This window comes from Rutilus rutilus, assembly GCF_951802725.1.
Source record: "Rutilus rutilus genome assembly, chromosome: 2".
Classification (NCBI taxonomy): Eukaryota; Metazoa; Chordata; class Actinopteri; order Cypriniformes; family Leuciscidae; genus Rutilus; species Rutilus rutilus.
This window is the reverse complement of record NC_140210.1, coordinates 54,126,283-54,147,873: the sequence shown is the minus strand read 5'-3', so window position 1 is coordinate 54,147,873 and position 21,591 is coordinate 54,126,283. Positions and strand designations below refer to the sequence as shown.

General features: G+C 41.9%; 1 protein-coding gene across 1 annotated transcript; it reads right to left on the bottom strand.

Annotated features, from left to right (window-relative positions):
• Positions 1 to 10,103: 10,103 nt before the first annotated feature.
• On the bottom strand, positions 10,104 to 19,721 carry LOC311286288 (polymeric immunoglobulin receptor-like). Its single transcript, XM_084402420.1, has 8 exons — positions 19,521 to 19,721; positions 19,134 to 19,433; positions 12,468 to 12,557; positions 12,058 to 12,372; positions 11,652 to 11,963; positions 11,252 to 11,569; positions 10,888 to 11,175; positions 10,104 to 10,412 (listed from the first exon to the last, which is right to left on the bottom strand). The coding sequence occupies exons 1-8, from the start codon at positions 19,561 to 19,563 to the stop codon at positions 10,204 to 10,206; spliced, it is 1,875 nt and encodes a 624-aa protein (XP_084258546.1). The 5' UTR covers positions 19,564 to 19,721; the 3' UTR covers positions 10,104 to 10,203.
• Positions 19,722 to 21,591: the final 1,870 nt, after the last annotated feature.

Sequence of the window (21,591 nt, the reverse complement as noted above, 5' to 3'; positions counted from 1 at the left end):
ATTGTGAGTTGAGTTCAGTCTTCTTTATGCTGAATGTTCTCTGTGTGAATCTCTCTGTCTCTACATCTGTCTGCTTTAGTTCCTTCCTCTTTCTTCAGCTCTTTATCAGTAATGATCAGCTTTACTGGCTCCTCCCACCATCAGCACTGACTGAATATTACATTAATCACACTGAAAGAGCGCCACCTAGTGGAGGTTACAGTGTCTGATACTGAGGAGGGCTCATACAGGCTTCATCTTCTCTATAGAAGGACAAATGACACTGAACATAATTAATCTGCATTATTCAAATCTTCCTCTAGAGGGCGACAGTATATTTATGTAAGGTGTCTATAGGTGTCTATGTAAACTTACAAAGGTCAGTACAACCGCAAACATTTATAGAGCGATTGTAAGAAAAATGATATTTCTTTTCTTTTTTCTCTTTTTTTCAAGTACACCATTAGCTTGCATATAAAATATAATATTTTTATGAAAAAAATCACTTTAATCACTTTAATGGCTTCTGGATATTGATCTAGGTGTTAGAGGCTGATTTCTGCATCTGCTGGTCAGAAAAAGGCCTGTATGGTTTTCAGTTATAGAAATAGTGTTGTGACCATATATATCCAGCAGAGGGCCATAGAGATCCTTTTTTTTTTTTTTTTTTCTGGATGTGACCAACTGATTCTATCAAAACTTTTTTGATATACAATAAAACACACACACACACACACACACACACACACACACACACACACACACACACACACAAACAAAACTTTAGAGAGGTTTTATTCACACAATATTTTATTAAATCAACCAAATGTTAAAAGTGATTAACTTTAGAATAATAAATTATTTTTACAAATATGTAAATAAAACCAATAGCAATAACCAGAACTGTGTGTTTGTGCTTGTGTGCATCAGTGCATGTGTGTTTTTGTGTGTTTGTTAAATTATAGAAACATATAGTTCAAAATATACCACAAAACATAATCCACACATCAGGAAATGTTGAGATACAAAGGCTGATCAACTCAGAGAACATCTTGAGTGAATTCATGTCTTTATTACATAGCGTTATCTTCCTGTCTCTCTGGGAAATCGAAAATGCATCTGATACTTTTGTTTTGACATTTATACTTTGAGGTTTTGACATCTCTATCACACTCTAAAAACTCCTGGGTTAAAAAGGGACCAACTAATTTATGGGTTATTTCAACTCAGAAAATTGGGTTATGCTTTTTGACCCAAATTCTGGGTTAAATACCTGACCCAAATGTTGGGTTTAAAAAACCCAACATCCGGGTAGAAATAACCCAAAAATTAGTTGATCCTTTTTTAACCCAGGAGTTGGGTCAAAAATAACCTAACTTGGGTCACTATCCCAGTATGCCTTATTTCAGAAAATAAAACTTTGTTTTACATTATATTACACACTTCAAGCACTTTTACATTTTTATTGCATTAAATTAAAATCTATATGAAAAAACACACAACTGGACATGTTTATTTTCCTATTTATTTAAGGTCACACTGTAATAACAATATTAGAACAACAACAATTCTCAGAAGAGCCTCAGGAATTCAAGCCTGGGGACAACTTTGGGGAGAAGATTTTTGATAGTGTCCTCATCAAAGAAAAGAAATGCCTCCTCATCTATGTCTTCATCTGAAAGACAGAAAACAAGACAACATGAGTATTGTTAATAAGTTGAGACAATTGTGAACCACTCACCAGACACTCTTTCATTATCAAGCTAACAAATAATCACTTTTAAGGGAATGCAGTGGCTTTTTTTTTTACGTGGACCAAATTGCTAGTTAACTAATGTGGTTCTTTTGCAGCATTAACGTTACCCATTTTGTGTGAATGACATCTTTTCTTTCATTAAAAAGTGTAATGACATTAATGCAAAGGTGAATATCTTGCCCATTCTTATGCATAACAGCTTAAAGACAAGGCACAATAATCTTTTAGGGTTGTGTATACCCCACTGGCGAAGAATTTGTGACTTTCACAAAATCTTGCACTGACACATTTAAGTCTCATTAAAAACTTTTTTAGGTATAGACAGATGATATAAGGGCAATAAGAGTAAAATGCTCACCTCTAAAATTCTCTGTCAGCTCAGACAGCTGCCACTCAGTTAGCTTATCAGCGACAAAACTGTCCATTCAAAATGACCTGGAGAAAACATAGCAATATAGAGGTTAGCAACAATTTGAAGACTTGACCCGCTTCTTTAACTCTCACTACTTCATCCAGTAGGGCACTGTATAATATGATAAGCACGGCGCAGCTGGAAAACATAACTCAACTATTGTGTTGCCTCGTCGCTCTGTAGCCGCGACTATGGGGCTCGCACACCGGACGAGAAGCGTCGCGTCTAGGACAACTCGAGGTATCGCTCACCGGACGTGCAGTCTCTTAAAAAACAGTCCCGCGCAGACCTCTAGTGTCTACCACTGCCTGTGGCAGGCCATCTAGAACCTCCGCGTCCCGTCCAGGGACCAGACATGGAGTTTCCAGAGGTCTGGACGCGGGTGCCATAGAGTGCCCCGTCTCTGAGAAGGAGGTCCTTCCTCAGAGGAATTGGCCAAGGAGGGGCTGTCGCGAGGAGCATGAGTTCCGTGAACCAAGTCCTGGTGGGCCAATACGGCGCCACTAAAAGGACCTGCTCCTCGTCCTCCCTGACCTTGCACAGGGTCTGTGCAAGAAGGCTCACTGGGGGAAACGCATACTTGCGTAGGTCCCGGGGCCAGCTGTGAGCCAGGGCGTCCGTGCCGAGGGTCCCCTCGGTCAGGGAGTAAAACCACTGGCAATGGGTCGTGTCTGGAGAGGCAAACAGGTCTACCTGTGCGATTCCGAAGACACTCCAAATCAGCTGGACCGCCTGGGGATGGAGTCGCCATTCTCCTGGCAGGGGAGGCAGCCGTGAGAGCTTGTCTGCCACACGGTTGAGCTCCCCTGGAACATGAACGGCACGAAGCGACCTCAGATGCTTCTGACTCCATAGGAGGAGGTGGGAGGCGAGTCGCGACATGCGACGGGAGCGTAGACCACCTTGATGGTTGATGTACGCAACGGTTGCAGTGCTGTCCGTATGGACCAGTACGTGCTTGTGTCTGAGAAACCCCTTGAGGCGACACAAGGCTAGGCGTACTGCTGGAAGTGGAACCGCTGACCTGCCTCGAAAGGACCTGAGGCAGGTGAGCACTGACTGGACGCGTTCCTCCGTGAGGCGCGCAGTCTGGGCGACCGAGTCCAGTTCCATACCGAGAGATCCTCTGCACGGGGCAGAGTTTGTTCTTGTCCCAGTTGACCTGAAGCCCCAACCGGCTGAGGTGCCAAAGCACCATGTCCCTGTGATCGCGCAACACATCTCACGAGTGAGCTAGAATGAGCCAGTCGTCGAGATAGTTGAGAATGCGAACGCCTTGTTCTCTCATGGGAACAATGGCCACCTCCGCGACTTTCGTGAAGACACAAGGCGACAGGGCCAGCCCGAAGGGTAGGACTTTGTTCTGATACGCTCCACCCTCGAAAGCAAACTGTAGAAACGGTCTGTGTCGAGGAAGAATCGGTCTGTGTCGAGGAAGAATCGAGACGTGAAAGTACACGTCCTTCAGGTCGATCGCTGCAAACCAATCCTGGGGACGGATGCATTCGAAAATGCGCTTCTGCGTGAGCATTTTGAACGGGAGTTTGTGCAGGGCCCGAATCAAAACTCGCAGGTCCAGGATTGGCCGTAACCCACCGCCTTTGTTGGGGACAATGAAGTAGGGACTGTAAAACCCGACCTCATCTCGGCAGGAGGGACCGGCTCGATCGCGTCCTTCGCCAGCAGGACGCAGATCTCTTTCCGCAAGACAGGGGCATCCACTGACAGCACACGGGCGAAGTGGATGCCTCTGAACTTGGAAGGCCGGCGTGCAAACTGAATTGCATAGCCGAACCGGATGGCACGGATAAGCCATCGGGACGGACCCGGAAGCGCTAGCCAGGCTTCTAGAGACCGTCCCAACGAGCCAATCCGAACCACCGGCGTACCCGAGGAGGGGCAGCGAGGTGGAAGACAGGGACCCGGCTCTGGTGGCGTTGTAGCGACTGAGAGTGGGGTCTGGGAATTTTAACTTGACACCAACCTGCTTCCAACGGGGGGCAGACGGCAGAGAAGGCCCGTGGGCATTCTGCTGCGGGCTGCCCAGTGGCGAAGGGAGGGGGAGAGACGAGGAACGAGGCCCTGACTCCTCGTGTCCTGGTCTCTGCGCCTCCGGGCCCAGCTGCAGACCGGAGCGACCGGAGCGACCGGAGCTGCTATCCGCAAGCTGGGGAGAGGGGAACGGGAGTGGCGCAGCTCGGGGGCGGTGCGCACTGCCATTCTGACCCTCTCGGACGGAGGAGACTGGTCTTATTTTACTGCCAGTCTCGACCGTGAGGGGAAACGAGGAGCGAGGCCCGGCGGGGGCATCGAGTCCTGGTTTCCGCCTCCTCACCCAGCGAGAGACGAGAGTGACAAGGCCGTAGCCCTCACTGTCATCTGAGCACTGGGGCCCGTGAGTGACTCAGAGGAAGTGGACTGCTCAAACTTTGGGTACCGCTGACTGGATGACCAGCGGCAGAACAGGAATGAAATTCTCCACCCGGCCCTCCCCCGGGGGAAGGAGTGGTGATGATACGCACTCCCGAAGAGCAGACACCACATACTCCGGGTCGCTCCTCTCAGGGTCGTTTCCCTTCCCTTTGCTGGGGGGAAACGAACTCCGAGCGGGCTGGTTTTGAGGCGCTTCTGGACCACCAGTGTGGACATCGTCTGACCGAGGGCCAACGTTGTGACTAATCACGGTCAGTCACTAAGCGCAGCTCCGTCCCGAGTCAGAACTACCCACGTGCGGGGAAAGTGCAGGGGTAGTGAGAGAGGAAAAACTTCTGCAGATTTAGGCATGTTTGGCTTGCCATATTGGCACCAAAATGCTTCCATACTGCCAACATTTTTCACACACATCCAGGCACTTTAGAATAGCCCACGAAAGTGTGGCTGTCAAGTCTGAATCTTCAGCACGAGAACACACCATTATAGTAGGAACTCAGCATCATTTTCAGAGTATAACAGCCCTCTCTCCGATGTAGCAATCGACATCTGTCCTCCCCTGGAGCCCCGAATGAAATGCTTGGTCCCTCATGAGAAGGACCAGAATCCCATCCGAAAGCCTCGACGGCACACGGCACGCTGAGCGGTTCAAGCCCTTATGAGAAAGGGGAGACGAACAACGTGCCGACGTGGTCATGCACTCAGAGAGAACATGAACCACCCATGAACGCAGTCTCAACACACTGATTAGGCATGTGAAACAGCGATCATGGCCGTCAACCAGGCATGCAAGACAGTGAATGTGGCCATCGCCTCGATGACACACGGCACGCTGAGCGTTCAAGCCCTCAGGCAGGACGAACAACGTGCCGACGTGGTCATGCTCTCATGTAGAGAGCACAAAACCACCCACGAACACTGTCTCAGCATGTTTGCGATGCGCTAGAGGAGTGAGTGGTTCGTGCTCACTGTAACCCTCAGATCACCAATGTTATTTGCCAAAGTAGCCCTCTTCTGGTGCACCAGAAGAGAAACTAGATCGGGAAATAAGCAAAGGGACTCACCTCATAGAGGCATGCGAGTCTTGATCTTGACCCTGAGCGCTGCACGCTGAGCGGCTCAAGCCTTTTACGAAAAAGGAGAGACAAACAACGTGCCGACGTGGTCATGCACTCCTGAGAGAACATGAACCACCCACGAACGCAGCTTCAACACACTGATTAGGCATGTGAAACAGCGATCGTGGCCGTCAAATGAGGACAGGAAACGATCGCATCCAGAAACACACGAGTGAAACGTCATCCTGAAAAGGGCGCAATCTTCACTCGTGTTGCTCTTTCAGGAAGAAAGTACTCTCCTTATTGTGCTGAAGCACACAGGGACCCAACGCGGCAACACAGTGGGGAAACTGCAAGCCCGCTGTGCGCACTCAACCGTTTACCAGCTGTGAAAACAGCTTTTGAATTAACAGCGTGTAGACGCAGTCGTCGCAAACAAGAAATCGCGCGGTCGCTGAAACGCCGTCACGCCAACACAGAGAGATCCCTTCCCGAAACAGCAGACTCGTAGAGCGTAAGATAGATACAATCTTAAAGCTCATTCACTCAGAGAGGACACAACCGGTCGGCTCCGAAGCTAAAAGCATTGTGTATGCGTTGCTTCCGCCTTTTATACCCGCACTGGTAAGCAGGCTGCGGAATGCAAATCTCGCATGCCAATTTTCATTGGCTCGTTTTAATTCACTCGAAGGCAATTGGTCTCCCTAGCGTGATCCCAATTCGTCAGGGAACTCCCCCGACGACACGTCGGAGTTCCCAGGACGAAAGGGAACTTGAGTTTTTCTGCTTCCTTCCTTTCATCTCTGATTTAGTCATTAAAAACTGCAATCTGCATGGACAAAGGCTCGATGTACTTATTAAATTAGGTCAAAGTTTCATTCCTCCAATGATACATTCTTTCTTTTTGAACATGCAGGAGGCGAGTAAATCTGTGCCATTTACATTTCATGATTTCAGAACACAAAGAAAATTATGTTCTGTGTCAACTACCATACATCACAACTACATAAAACCAAGAAATGTCATGTTTAGTCATTGGAATTATAATATCAGTAGAACATGAACTTCTATCTGCCACTAGATGGAGCCAGAGGGTTCAATAAGAGATCTGTGTGTGTGTTTACTGAAGGTGCTATACATCTATAATAATGCAATGGTGAACATCACAAACACTAGAGAGATTCTCCAGAGGTTTTCACAGCATCTTTTCATAGACTTTAAAAAAGTTAAATGCCTTTATTGTCTCCTTAAATCACACTATCCATCAATGAATTTGATATGTTTTATATTCTGAAAGGCTGCAGTTTGATTAGTAAAACTACATTTGATATAAAGCGATTGTACGTTTACCCAATTTTACCGTGAAGAACTGGCAACCACTCCATTGCATTCTGGGAGAGTTTTGCACAAGCACATTATTTTCACATTTTCTTCTAAAAATATACATATCTAGTCAATTTTGATATCTCAGCATGTTTTAGAGGTCAGTGTTTAATAATAATGTATATACTGCATACTTAGGCATGTCTATAATGTATCTTAGTTAGATGTTGTTTGAGTTTGTAAAGATATTTTAGTGATTCGCGAGCCTCAGCGCGACCGTCATCCATACGCTTCGTTGTCTGCAATTGCAAGTCTTCTGAAGACATAAAACAGATCTGTGTGAAGAACATTTCTAAATTTAACTGATTACTCACAGAAAATCTTCCTTCTCTCTGAACTGCCTGTTCACATGAGGATTCAACCGCAAACTTTGTTTTCATCCAAACGGACACTCAGCGCTCAGCGCCATCTAAGGATAAAGGGGAGGAGTCAAAACGGTGCTTAAACATCATTGCCTCTGGCGTGTATGTTGGTGTTATATTTGAATATTTACAATATAAATAAGAACTGAAGGTTCGATGTGCAACTGTGGAGGAGATTCTCAGAGTCAGAGTCAGTAACAGAGTCAGACGCACATGTAAATGCTCCTCATCACTTCATCCACCGCATACGATAAAGCTGTTTTTTAATCACGGAATAGAGGCAAACACCGACGTAAAACAAGTGAGGTTGAGAAGTTTGACTTTCACCATTTGACAAATATGCAACTTATTAGCTAAAATACTGTTATGAGTCGGTGTCGTGGAAGTGGTGGCAAGCACTGAGTGACAACGAGAGAAGATCCAAGTGCAGTTTATAACACAATCCAAAGTCGTGGTCCACTAAGCAGGCAGAAGGTCAGAGGACAGAAATCAGTCCAAACTAACAAATCCAGAGAGCAAGACATGAACGAGAAAACCAGGACATGGGCAGAACTCAAAAACCAGGAAAATAGAAAACAGGGGAAACGCTCAGTAATGCAGTGAACCACGATACAAGACTTCACGATGAGACAAACAACAGAACAGGGTTATATAGGAAGAGACACATGGATAAAGAGGTGATGGGAAACAGCTGCACATGATTACACAGATGACAGACAAAGCATTGTGGGAAATGATGTGTGTAGTGTCAGTGGTAAGAGTGCCCTCTGCTGGCCTTCAAGAGCACTCGCAGCTTAACGCCAAATAGTGTGAGAAATAGTTTTGAGCATCTGCTTCCTCTATTATTTCAGATAACCTGGAAGAGCTGAGATATAACAATATTTATTTTTTCATATATTACACAAATTCACAGCATCTTTATATGGAGAGAAAAGTTTGTGTCCTTTAGCACTAAAACACATTTCCTGTTTTTCTCACACCTGCAGGAGGCTCAAGGGTTTTGGTTTGACCGAGAGAATATACAGTAAATAGAGCAAAAGAAAACCACAAGCTGAAGAACATCTCATGATGATGATCTTTATCACACTGACCACAGTATCAAACCACCCTGCAAACACAGAAAGGACTGAGACACAAGCAAGTGTCTTGAACCTAGTAAACATACTATAATACAGTAAACCTGGAGATGCTGCTTGTTTTATTAACATAATATTCCTAACTTAAACAATATACAAAATTATTACATTTTAAACACAGACACAGAAAATTGTCAAATCACACATAAATCATTTGTTGATCATAAAACTTTTCAGTCTTTTCCTCAATTCATCACTCATTAAATGTTGTTCGGTGAATTACTGAATTATCAGCTGTTAGTCTTTATTGTCTTCTGTTCATCTTCTGTCTCTCTGTTCAGTCTCATGTGTCTCTCTGTGGGTTTCCTGAGTAAGTGTGTTTAATTAAACTGAACTGAGACCCTCAACCTTCACATGTTTTCTGTGGCTTTGAGCTGGACGGAAAAAACTGTCTGTTCATCACACACACACACACACACACACACACACAACACCTCCAGTGTTCATGAGAAACTTTCTGACCAAAGCTTTTGCTCATATCAAAAATCATTTCCATTTATTAAATATCACAATAACAACAAATCATTTCAAAAGATGAAAATGAAAAAGATGACCTATTGATGAGACTGTAAATAACCTGATTGTTAGTAGTTTATATGCATATTTCAAACAGTCCTGAATGTGATACAAAGTAAAATACATAAAATTATTAGTCAGATTTCAGACTCAGACTTTCTCCTTTGCAGAGTTTAAACTTTTCTCGCTGTCTTTTATGATATTAATAATCATTATACTGTATCAGTCATCAGTAGGAAAACTAGATTCAGTCAATGCCATCCCATGACAATGTTTGACATTTTAAATATAATGTAAAAAAACCTGTAAATAATAATCTCTCTGATTCTACAACAGTTTTGGTTAATAAACAAGAAACAATAGCAAAATAGTATATATATATATAGTATGTATTGTTTCCCAATGTTTATTTTTCAATTAGTAAAATATGTTTCTACAGTAAAACTATACATCAGAAAAATGACGTCAGTCCCAACAGAGCAAGAATGAAAAAAAATTTTTGACAAACAAAAAAACCTTTAGTAAAAGTCTCTAGCATGTACACATCTAACACAGATCAAACACAATCAATATTCAGAGAGATGAGGAAGAGAAACCAGTAAACCAAACAGCTTTAAGAGCTGCTGTTAAAGAGCCTTTATTAACTAAACGTGTCTCTGCATTTGGACTGGAAACTTCACAGTATTTTCTAGAAGTGTCTCTTAGGTGTTGTATTTCCTGTTTTATTCACACCTTCAGATAAACTGAGATGAGAAACTCTTTACACACACCAATAAACCTCTGACACAACTGCTATTCTACACATGTGAAAGAAGAAACATGAGCAGAATTTATAAAGTGTCTCACGATTCAAGAGACTGAACTGAACGACCCTGTCAATTAAACATCTCTTTAACACTAAATTATGGATTAAGAACATTTTCATTTAAACTGTGAGCATAAGCGTAAATAAAAAATTACCATAAAAAATAAGCATAAAAAAAAAAAAAAAAAAAAAAATATATATATATATATATATATATATATATACCATAGTAGTCTATTTGTTTAAATACTGGTGTAATGTGTGCTGGTCTGTGATCTGTTATAAGTGAGTTAGTTGAGTCTCATGCGGTGACTGACCGTGGCGTAATCAGAGTAAAGCTCGTTCTTACTGACAGTGACTGAAGCTTCACTGAGACTCTTCATGCTTATGGAAACTGACAGACGCGTACAGGAGCCCATCAGAGGGGATTGTGGGTAACTGTGCAGTAGACTGAACTGAAGTGTGTGTGTAAGCGTCACCTCGTCTCTTGTGTCTTAATTTACACACAGTCAGAGTGAATCCACCAATCAGCAGCAGAATCACACACACACAAATAATGATGATCATGGAGGAATCTAAAAATAAAACACACACACATATTAGTGTTAACTAACATTCACACATTAGGAAAAACATTTGATAGACTATTTATTGATTGAATTAGACTAAATTATGAGAAAAATTGCACATTTTAGTCCCTCTTCTGCAGACTTACACATACGATCTGTTCTACTTCATCTGTCTCTGAGTCTCATGTGTCTCACTGTGGGTTTCCTGAATAAAGACCGTTAATGATTCAGAGCTAAACTAAACTGAGACTCTGAACCTTCAGCTCATTTCTGTGGTTTTGGTGTGAAATGAAAACACTCTATTCACCACAAACACTAAACACCTCCTGCACTCATGAGCAATGTCACAAAATGAGCTAAATAGAGGAATTGTATGGAATTATTTTATATGAGATTACCAGGAATCACGAAAACACACAAACTGAGCAAATGCAGAAAATAGTGCTCATATTTGACAATGAAATAAAATAAACGCTCTTACCTTTATTCTTATCATTGTTGACGTTTAAATGCACTTTAGTGGTCATGTGAGATCCACACCAGTATATCCCAGAATCCTCTTCTCTCAGATCAGTGATGTTTACAGTAAAGACTCCAGTAGAAGCTTCATCACTGAAAGAGAATCGATCATCTCTGATCGTCTCCAATGAAACTCCATCCTTCACACACATGGAGGGTTCATGTGCTTTGCAGAAGCATTTCTGATGTTCATCATGATGTTTGCACTGGATTGACACGTCGTCTCCTTCATACTTAGTCAAGGTCAGCTCTGGAAATATTAGAAATATGAGAACATCAATTCACAGCCATAGTTTCACATATTCAGATGTATAAACCTTCCTCACCCTCATTCATGATGACGATCAGATGAGTGTAAAGATAATTCACGTCTCTCTCTAATGCCACTGCACACCAGTATTTCCCAGCATCCTCTGCTGTCAGTCCAGTGATGGTCCCAGTGAAGACACTTGCAGTGACGTCATCATTCAGAGTTAATCTGTCAGTCTTGGTCTCTTTCTCTTCTCTCACAGTCTCATTGAGAGTATTTCTATCTCTAGTGGAGCACTTCCCCTTACAGAGAGACTTTGACTTTGATTTATAGATTGAATCATAAGGGCAGAAGATCTCAGCAGATTCTCCTTCACGTCTCACTACTGGAGCCACTGCAAACAAACACAGACATTTAACACACTTGATTCTGAATATACTGTATTTACTACAATGAAATCATCTGAATTCACTCACTGAAGAGGTTGAGCTGAATTTTGGTGGTCAGGGAGATGAAAGTCAAATGTGTGTCTCTGGTTTCTGCTCCACACCAGTAAACTCCAGCATCTCTCACGCTCACATTACTGATGCTCACTGTAAAAACTCTCTCTTCATTTCTCTCAGATGAAGGACTCATTTCTGTCACTGCAGATGTGCTGATGTTTTGACAGATGTGATCATCATCTTCTTTGCAGAAATGAACTTTATGCTCTTCTGGGATCTGACAGGTGATGCTGACTTCTTCACCAAGATGAGCAGATTCAGTCTTTGTCTTTGGATATTTTGCATCTATAAAAAAATATTTAAAAAAAACAGCAACAAACAATCAGATAAAAATCTGAACAAATACTGGATATGAGATAAAGTATTTCTGGTTCCTCACCATCTCTGACGAGCAGCTGAAGTTCAGTGAAGCTCTCAGTATAGTGAGACACATTCACTCCACATCTGTATGTTCCTGCATCTGCAGCTTTCAGCTCTCTAAAAAACACCATCAAGACTCCTGCTCTGGTGTCGTCATATAAAGAAACATCTCCATTCTCCATCCATTCATCCTGAACTCCTGGATTCTTCCTCTCTGAACATCCATCTGATTCTTTACAGATGTATTTTGGCTTGGTTTTGTGTTGAGGATGTTCACACTTGATCATCATACGACCTCCTGAGTGGCCAGTCGCTCTAGACACGCCCACTTTAGCTGTCAATCACAAATATCACTTCTAAAAAATTCTGCCGCAAACACAGATTGTAGAAACTTAAAACATGTAGTTGATTAACAGTTGTTTTACTTACTAATAACATGTAGATGAACAGTATTAATAATGGAGTAACTGTATGAGTGTCTGTAGACTGAAACTCCACATAAATAAACTCCTCCATCATCTGGAGTCACAGCAGAAATTAACACAGTCATGAATTGTTTATCTTTACTATCAGTCATACTGAACCTCTTGTTCTTTTTCCATGTGCTGTTTATAATCTCATCAATATAGTATTTTTCTTCTTTAAAGATCCTCTTGGCATCATGAATATGATTCTGTGAATATACACATCTGAAGATGGCAGTTATTCCCTTCTTCACCTCCACTCTCTTTGCCATGTTACAGCATGAATCTGTCATTTACACATAATAGAGCATTTCTTTAATAATGTGCATTTGAGATATTTTGTTTAGTAGTTTTGAGGAAGGTGCTGGGCTGAACATGCGGTTAACTAGGATGACCACATCCTCTTAAAAAAACTATTTCTAAATCAACTCAAATGTCCGGGATCTGGGCTGCGTTTAACTCCAATTTTTTATGCCCTACCCTAGCTAACTTCCCTCTGTCTCGGTCACTCAGGTGTACGTCATTACTTACATTGCACTTTGTTACTGGCAAACCCTTTCAATGGGTTTAAATTGAATCTGGTATGGAGCCATGCTGTTTTACCTCAGGATAACTCTTCTAAACTGCTAAACTGACCAAACATAACTTACAGCAGTAAACTACTCTTCCCTCCATTGTTTGAATCATGAAGGGTGTGTGGGTGAGTGTGTGCACTGCAAGTTGCTGTTGTGACGTCACAATTGTGTTGCATTGTGGTCTATAAATCTGCCTGAAGTGTACATATGAGTAAACTTGCTCCCTCAGTCAAAATCAAGGGGTCGAGGGTCTGCCCAAATAAAATTCCCTAGTCCACAAACACACTTCAAAATAGCGGTGGGGATTCTCCCAAGGGGAAGAGCTTATGGAAGTTTGCAAGTGTATGTGTTGAGCGCAGCCCTGCCTTAGCTCTCTATAGTCGTCATACATTCTATTAGGGATGAGTTACGATTTTCGATGATTCGATTAGTTGATTTAATTATAGAGTCTCAAATAGGTTGTGCAATTATTGTCTATGTAACCAGTAACGCGTTCATGTAACCAGAGGGTAGCACTGCCAATAACGCACCTAAAAGCTGTCAATCAACTCTCAGACAACAGAAGAAGAACACATCGTCTCACACCAGAGCATGTGAGCGGAGTGGTAATATGTCCTCCAGAGCTGAGAGCGCCTTTCTGAAGATTCTGCTCCGCTCGCTCAACCCAGAATAAGAGCCTAGTAGTTGCCAAGACTAGTAGTTGTTCATTTAAGCCATTAGTCGACTAATCGCATATTTATAATAATTGAATTACTTGAATATATACGGGATATATATATCCTACACTGTAAAAAAACGGCCAAATTCCGACACTAACACCATTTTCCAATAAAACAATAATATACCGTAGAAAACAGTGCATTCTGGGTAATATTTGCCATTTTCAAGAAAGTAGCCTACAGGAATGTACTGTGAATTAACAGTGCTCAAAGTCGACACTCAGAGGCTGTTTTCCCAATCACACCCTATACCCTCATTCACTATTCCCTACATTAGTTCACTAATATAGTCTACTTGACAGAGTGAATGAAAAGAAGTGAGTAAATTGAGACACTGATGAGCACCTGATAAGCAGAATCACTGAAGGACAGAGAAACAAGAACAGAAAAAAGAGAAACACAAGAAGTACAACTGACTTCCACCACAGAGTGTGAAACCAGTTTGCAAAACAGTTTAACATTATTTACTTTATACATGTACAAAAGTACTTGTTGAGAATTAACAGAGATTTAGATGTTGATGCTTTATTGCAAATAATAAAGTGTGTATAGTCACCATGATGGTGATCACTGTGCGATTTAGTTGGGATCTTGACTGTTTACCATTAGAGTTTACCATTACCAATAAAAAGCCAAGAGGAAGATGATCATGTATTTTTGTCTGCTGTGATGATGCCATAATCATCATGGACTCTGATTTACTGTTCTCTTCCTGTGTCTAAGCTTTGATGTTATGGGTATTTTATATTTACTGATTAGTGTATCTATGCTTGCACAGCATGATATTCAGCAATGTTTCAGAAATCAGTTATTTTCAAGGATAATGAAATCATAAAGTGCATAAAGCATTTGAACTCCTGCATGACTGAGACTCAAACATACATCAACAATCAGAATATGAATCTCAACAATGGTGACAATCAAATGTTTCATTATGTCGCAATGCATGCTGGGTGCCAGCGTAGTACAAAACTCCCAGCATATATCTGTGTGTGTCTAAATAGATGTAAGACAGAAATAAAGTCAAACTGGTTAGGAATAAATGTAATGATATATAAGAGCTTGAAGTCAGATGCAGTTCTTTGTTTCTGCTCGTCGCTTCTCTTTTTCTGTTCAAGTGTTCCTCTTTCCATCAGGGAATCTGCTTGTTAACAGCAGGTGTTCATCACTAATGCTCAACACTCACTTATATATTCCCTTAATTATCTCACTGCAACACTGCGTCAACTACTGTCACATTCACCGTCTGTCATCGTCTTGTCATCACTACATTTCCCAGTATCCTTTTTGTTTCCACACCTGAACTCACTCCCTCAATTACCCACCTGTTCATCGTCATCATCATTTGCATCACCTGTCTTGTGTTCATCTGTCTGTGTATTTAAGTTCTCCCTTTTCACTCTTCAGTTGTCGGTCAATGTTTGTGTTAGCACTCTGTCTGTGCACGCACACTGTTTCGAGTATTCTTCAGTTTAAATAAATATTGAGTATTTTGGATCTTTGCCTGGAACTTCATCTTCTTAAACCCTGAGACGTTACAGATTGACCGACCTAAACTACAGCAATATCCAGTTGGATGGATTTAAGGACCACCATGGATCCTATATATACACTTTGCTCTATCTTCCAGAATGGCAGCTCTATAGAGGACTATGTGAGTGAGTTTTTGACTTATTGCCACCTGGTTCCCCTGGACGATGCAAAAGTCAAAGACTGTTTGTGGATGGGTCTGGACCAGGAAGTGAGTTTTCATTTACCCGATGTCGACCCCAAATGTACTCTGGCCCAGTATATTGATTTTGTTTTATTATTCAGTGGATCTTCCTTCACTGTGGGCGAAGCAGAGCCCGTTCACTTTGTTAGACCAGTCAAACCCACAGAATCACTCCCCGCTGAGCACCGTATTCGTCCTGGACCTGTTCTTGGAATTCCCTGGCCCAGAGTGCGTAAGCCGATCTCCAATAGTTCTGATCTGACATCGAAAGTGTTCGACCCCTCTCTGATATCCGTCAGAGGGGCTCTCCAGTATGCTTCACACAAAATCAGCCCAGCCAAACCCGCTCATCCTACATGCCCTCTCCGCTGGTCCCGTCCAGCACAGAGCCTTCACTGCTGGTCCCTTCCAGCACAGAGCCTTCACCGCTGATCCTATCCAGCCCAGTATTCTCCAAGAGGCTGTTCCCACCCAGCCTCCCTCTCCCACCTCCTCTGTTTGAGTCATCCTGTTCTCCTGCCCTGCCTCTGCTGAGCCCTGTCAACCCTTCGGCTCATCCACAGCTATACGCACATGTCTCTGTTCATCCGCCTCAGGGTGTCCAGGCCTCAACATTGCCCTGGCCCCTGGATCCCCTGTCTTCGCCTCTGTCCCCTGAACCTTGGACTCCACCTTGCTCCTCCGACCCTTCAGCTTCTCCTCAGCCCATAGTGCCCTCCTCTCCGCCGTGTCCTGTCAGCCCTCTGGCTACGCCAGGCTCTCTCGTCCTTCCATCTCCGCATTGGTCAGCCGTCACCCTAGTTCCACCACGGGACTCCGAGCTGCCAGCTGCGCCTCTGCCCTTCGTCCCTTCAGCTCCACTGGGCTCCGTCTTCCCTCCTGCTCCACTGTCATCCTCATTCACACTGGCTCCACCGCGGCCTTCCAGAGCCCCTTCTCCGCCTCGGTCCCATGTGCCTTCAGATCCGCCTTGGCCCTCCGGACCTGTGGTGTCGCCTCGGCTCTGGGTCCGTCCGGCTCTGTTGGGGATTCGTGAACCCCCTACTCATCCTGCACCGCCGTGGCCACCTCCTCAGCCTGCTCCGCCGTGGTTGCCCGTAGGGTCCTCACCGCCGTGGCCACCCGAAGGTTCTTCTCCGCCGTGGCCACCCGAAGGGTCTTTACCGCCATGGCCACCCGAAGGGTCTTCTCCGCCATGGCCACCTGTTCAGCCTGCACCGCCGTGGCCCCCTGCTCAGCCTGCACTGCCGTGGTCTCCTCCTCAGCCTGCTCCGCCACGGTCCACGATACCATCCTGGAGTCTCCTGTCTGTCCTGTTCCTGTTCTCCCTCCAGTCATTGACTCCAGGATGCCCACCCTCCCTCCCAGGTTCTTCCATCTACGGCACGGTAGCAAAAACTACTTTTACACTTTATAGTGTGGACACTACAGGATTTTCCTCTGGGGTTGCCAGTACTTTACCGTAAAATTGAGTTTTGTGAGTCACCATTGTGCTGAAGAGTAGAGCCTGTGCTTCAGTCCAGGAGAAGACCAAGAAACATTGATGATTTGCTGCATGTTGCTTTATTTAACAGACTGTGACTTTGTAGTTGCTGAGCCAGTGTAAATGTCTTTCTTTAAAATACTTTTTAGTGGACTCAAATGAAATAAGTTCTCAGTGATAATATGCTCACATTATCAGCACATTATAAATATTATTTAAATGGTATTTGGTCGATATAAGGCAGTCGATTTCTGCAGATGAAATTAGTTAACTCGAGTTTTAATTTAGTGCATGGTATTTTTACAGTAACATACTGTAGATTACAATGAAGAACTGTACAATTAACAGTAAATTACTGGCAACAGTGTTGTCAGTATTTTACCATTAATTTGCGGGGCAATGTTTTACAGTCAAGCACACGCATAAAGCTTGCCACAAAGAACCAGCAAAAGTAATGATTATGAATGTGTCAAATATAGTAAGGAGACATTTTAATGTGTCTGTTTCAGCAGCAAAGATGAAGTTGATAATGCTGACTCGTCATCGTCGCAGTAGTGAACGTGCCAATAGAGAGAAATGCACATTTCATACAGTTTACATTAGCAGAGAGTATAGCCTATTTCTTTTCATTTTGAATTGTTTTGTTTAAAAGTATATGTGGCGAGGGGATTGTGGTTCAGCGAGGTCTGCAACGGGAGAGACTGGACTGAGACTTTGTGCATGTCTGAGAACTGAACTGACTGGGAACCCAAGTGCTGCAGTGAAAGAGTTTATTTATGGAGAAAGCACAGAGTGCAACCTTTTGTTTGTGATTTCTTTGAAATACTTTAATAAAATGCACGAGTCTCAGTCAGCCGAGCCCGTCTTCTTCCTTCCTCACACTGAAATCATCACAGTATACATTTCAAGCTTTCTATAGATATATTTCTCATGCCTGTGAGGTAGCTTATACACTGAGTTTCGGTTCATTTATGATTTATTTATCCACGTCCTGATTATATTGTCAGCTATATTTCTCCTCTTATTTATTAAATCCAGGCAATTGGTTGATGAAACATTGATTAAAATTAAGATACAATTAATACAAAACGAAATTCACTTTAAAGAAAGGCTTTCTACAAAACAAAACTTAATGAAGTGGTCAAAATAATGTCTGACCCACTCCATATTGTATGTCTCCTGATAGATTGCACATCTTATGATCCTATCTTACGCATGCTGATCACTTTTCATATAATTAACATATAAGAAATAAGAAAAATAACATTAAATTATTTAAACATAAATATGAAACTAAATATGTTTTATTTAATGGCTACAACATGTATAGCACGTACAGTACAGAGAAATTTCATGTTGGAGTGGGATTTGAGCGAACAGCGTTTTACTGGTTAGCATGAGCAGATCAGGAGTGAAGCGATCACCTGGGCCTTGAGCGATTAGGGGCTTTCGCACCGGAGGAACCTTTTCATTGTTCCTAGAACTCATTGGCTGAAGTACCCGGATTTTGGCGTATTCGCACAGCAGGAACTAGGAACGATTTTAGTTCTAGGAAATCCTTTTGGAGGAGCTAATTTAGCTCCTACTTCAGAGTCTGGTGTAAACCAGCACAATAGAAACTATCGTGACGTTAGTGTTCGCTGATTGGCTGTACGCACACGAAACACCAACACCCGCCATTTTTAAAAAGGCTGTGTAAACACACAGATTATTGCCTATATATTTACTCCAGAAACTAACTCTATGAACATGGAAAACAGAGACATACGGACCTCTTTACCTTTACACTGAGGAGAAAATCCAACGCAACTTTGAGGGGACCAAGAGAAACATGATTATGTATTTCTGCTCAGCAACACTGGACATCAACCACACGGCATACACTGATAACTTTTCATACGCTAATATTTTTTCATAGAACTGTTATACATATACAAGTAGACAGTATATCTAATAACGTGTGAGACTGATCGTGAACTAATGAAGTCGAAGAATATGAGCACTGTGAGCTCTGGTGTTCTCAGTGCCCTCAAAATAAATGTCACAACAACAAACGCGGCTTGCGTCACTTCAGTTCAGTTTATAAACGTAAACTCTTTGAAATGTTTTTTTTACACAAAGACTTCTAAAAATGACTGACCTTCTTCCACATTCAAAGTCATATCGATGGACCACTGGCCTTCAGCTCTAATCTGGTATCCTCCAGCATCATGTTGGTTCAGTTCTCTGATGTAGATCATGAGTTTTCCCTCAATGATTTTAAACAGTGTGAATCGTCCTTCATTAATCCATTTATCATGTTTCTTATAATTTATTATTGTTCTAAACTCAGGAGGTAATTTGGCCATATATTTAGTAGAGTCACTGAACCAAAGTTCCCCAGAATCAACAAGAAGACTTCCTCCAGAATATCCAGTGACACTGACGCATCTCACTGCACCTGTCAATCAGATTGATACTGTGATCAGAAACCTCATGAACAGAAAACAGCATCATTACTGCAGTGATGAAAGAGAAAAGCTCTGACCTGAGATCAGGGAGAAAGTGAAGAAGATGAGGAGGATCTTCATTGTGAGTTGAGTTCAGTCTTCTTTATGCTGAATGTTCTCTGTGTGAATCTCTCTGTCTCTACATCTGTCTGCTTTAGTTCCTTCCTCTTTCTTCAGCTCTTTATCAGTAATGATCAGCTTTACTGGCTCCTCCCACCATCAGCACTGACTGAATATTACATTAATCACACTGAAAGAGCGCCACCTAGTGGAGGTTACAGTGTCTGATGCTGAGAGCTCATACAGGCTTCATCTTCTCTATAGAAGGACGAATGACACTGAACATAATTAATCTGCATTAGGTTACACTTTATTTTAAGGTGTCATTGTTACAGTGTAATTATATATTTAAGTACTGAGTAATATTAAGCAACTACATGTACTTGTTATAGGGTTAGGTTTCGGATTAGAGTTTGGTTGAGGGTTAGTTGCATGTAATTATGCATAATTTACTGTTACTACTATGGTAAGTACATGTAACATAATGTAACAAGGACACTGTAAAATAAAGTGTTACCCTGCATTATTCAGTATATTTATGTACGGTGTCTATAGGTGTCTATGTAAACTTACAAGGGTCAGTACGACCGCAAACATTTATAGAGTGATTTTAAGAAAATTTATATTTCTTTTCTTTTTTTCTCATCTATGTTTTGGAAGACATGAAGTCTTTTTTTTTTCTTTTTTTTTACCAATTTACCACAGAATTCCTCAAGTACACCATTAGCTTGCATATAAAATATTGTATTTTTATGAAAAAAATCACTTTAATGATGATCTAAATTAAATATGAGTGGCTTCTGGATATTGATCTAGGTGTTAGAGACTGATTTCTGCATCTGCTGGTTAGAAAAAGGCCTGTATGATTTAGTTATAGAAATAGTGTTGTGACCATATATATCCAGCAGAGGGCCATAGAGATCCATTATCTTTTTTTTTTCTTTTTTTTCTGGATGTGACCAACTGATTCTATCACAACGTTTTTGATATACACTAAAACACACACACACACACACACACACACACACAAAAAAAAAAACTTTAGAGAGGTTGTATTAACAAAATATTTTATTAAATCGACCAAATGTAAAAAGTTATTAACTTTAGAATAATACTTTTTTTTATTATTATTTTTTTTTATATGTAAATAAAACCAATAGCAATAAGCAGAACTGTGTGTTTGTGCATGTGTGCATCAGTGCATGTGTGTTTTTGTGTGTTTGTTAAATTATAGAAACAACATATAGTTCAAAATATACCACAAAACATAATCCACACATCAGGAAATGTTGAGATACAAAGGCTGATCAACTCAGAGAACATCTTGAGTGAATTCATGTCTTTATTACATAGCGTTATCTTCCTGTCTCTCTGGGAAATCGAAAATGCATCTGATACTTTTGTTTTGACATTTATACTTTGAGGTTTTGACATCTCTATCAGCTGTAAGAAACAGACATGACCTGCAGGATAAATACATTATGCCTATAAAAAATAATATCATATGTTTATATTGTTCCAAATACAACTGTTGTCATATGAACTTCCAAGTTGTGTAACTTGTTTTGCTCTAAGAAGTCTTCAGATGTCTACAGATCTGAACATCTCATTCAGAGGATCATCAGCTGAAGTCTGAGTCTGACTGATGCTTCTGTCACTTTAACAGCCAGTTCTGGATTCAGCACCACGGACAGCAGCTGTCAATCAGTAACACACCATAATGCACCTCATTGCCTTTTTGAAGCATCAAAATGGAGAGACAGAAATTGACAAATATTTTAGTTTCTGTTCCGAAAATGAACGAAAGTATTACCGGTTTGGAACGACATGAGGGCGAGTAATTAATGACAGAATTTTCCTTTTTGGGTGAAATAACCCTTTTAAACACACAAACTGGACAAACATTGAAATGCTGAGACTTGTTTTCATCTACTTCCATTGCTTCATCAAATCTTCCCCTAGAGGGCGAAAGTATAATCTTCATGTAAGTTCACTCCCTAGAGCCTGTATAAATTATTCCATCTGATACTTTGGGTTCTTACCATTTTT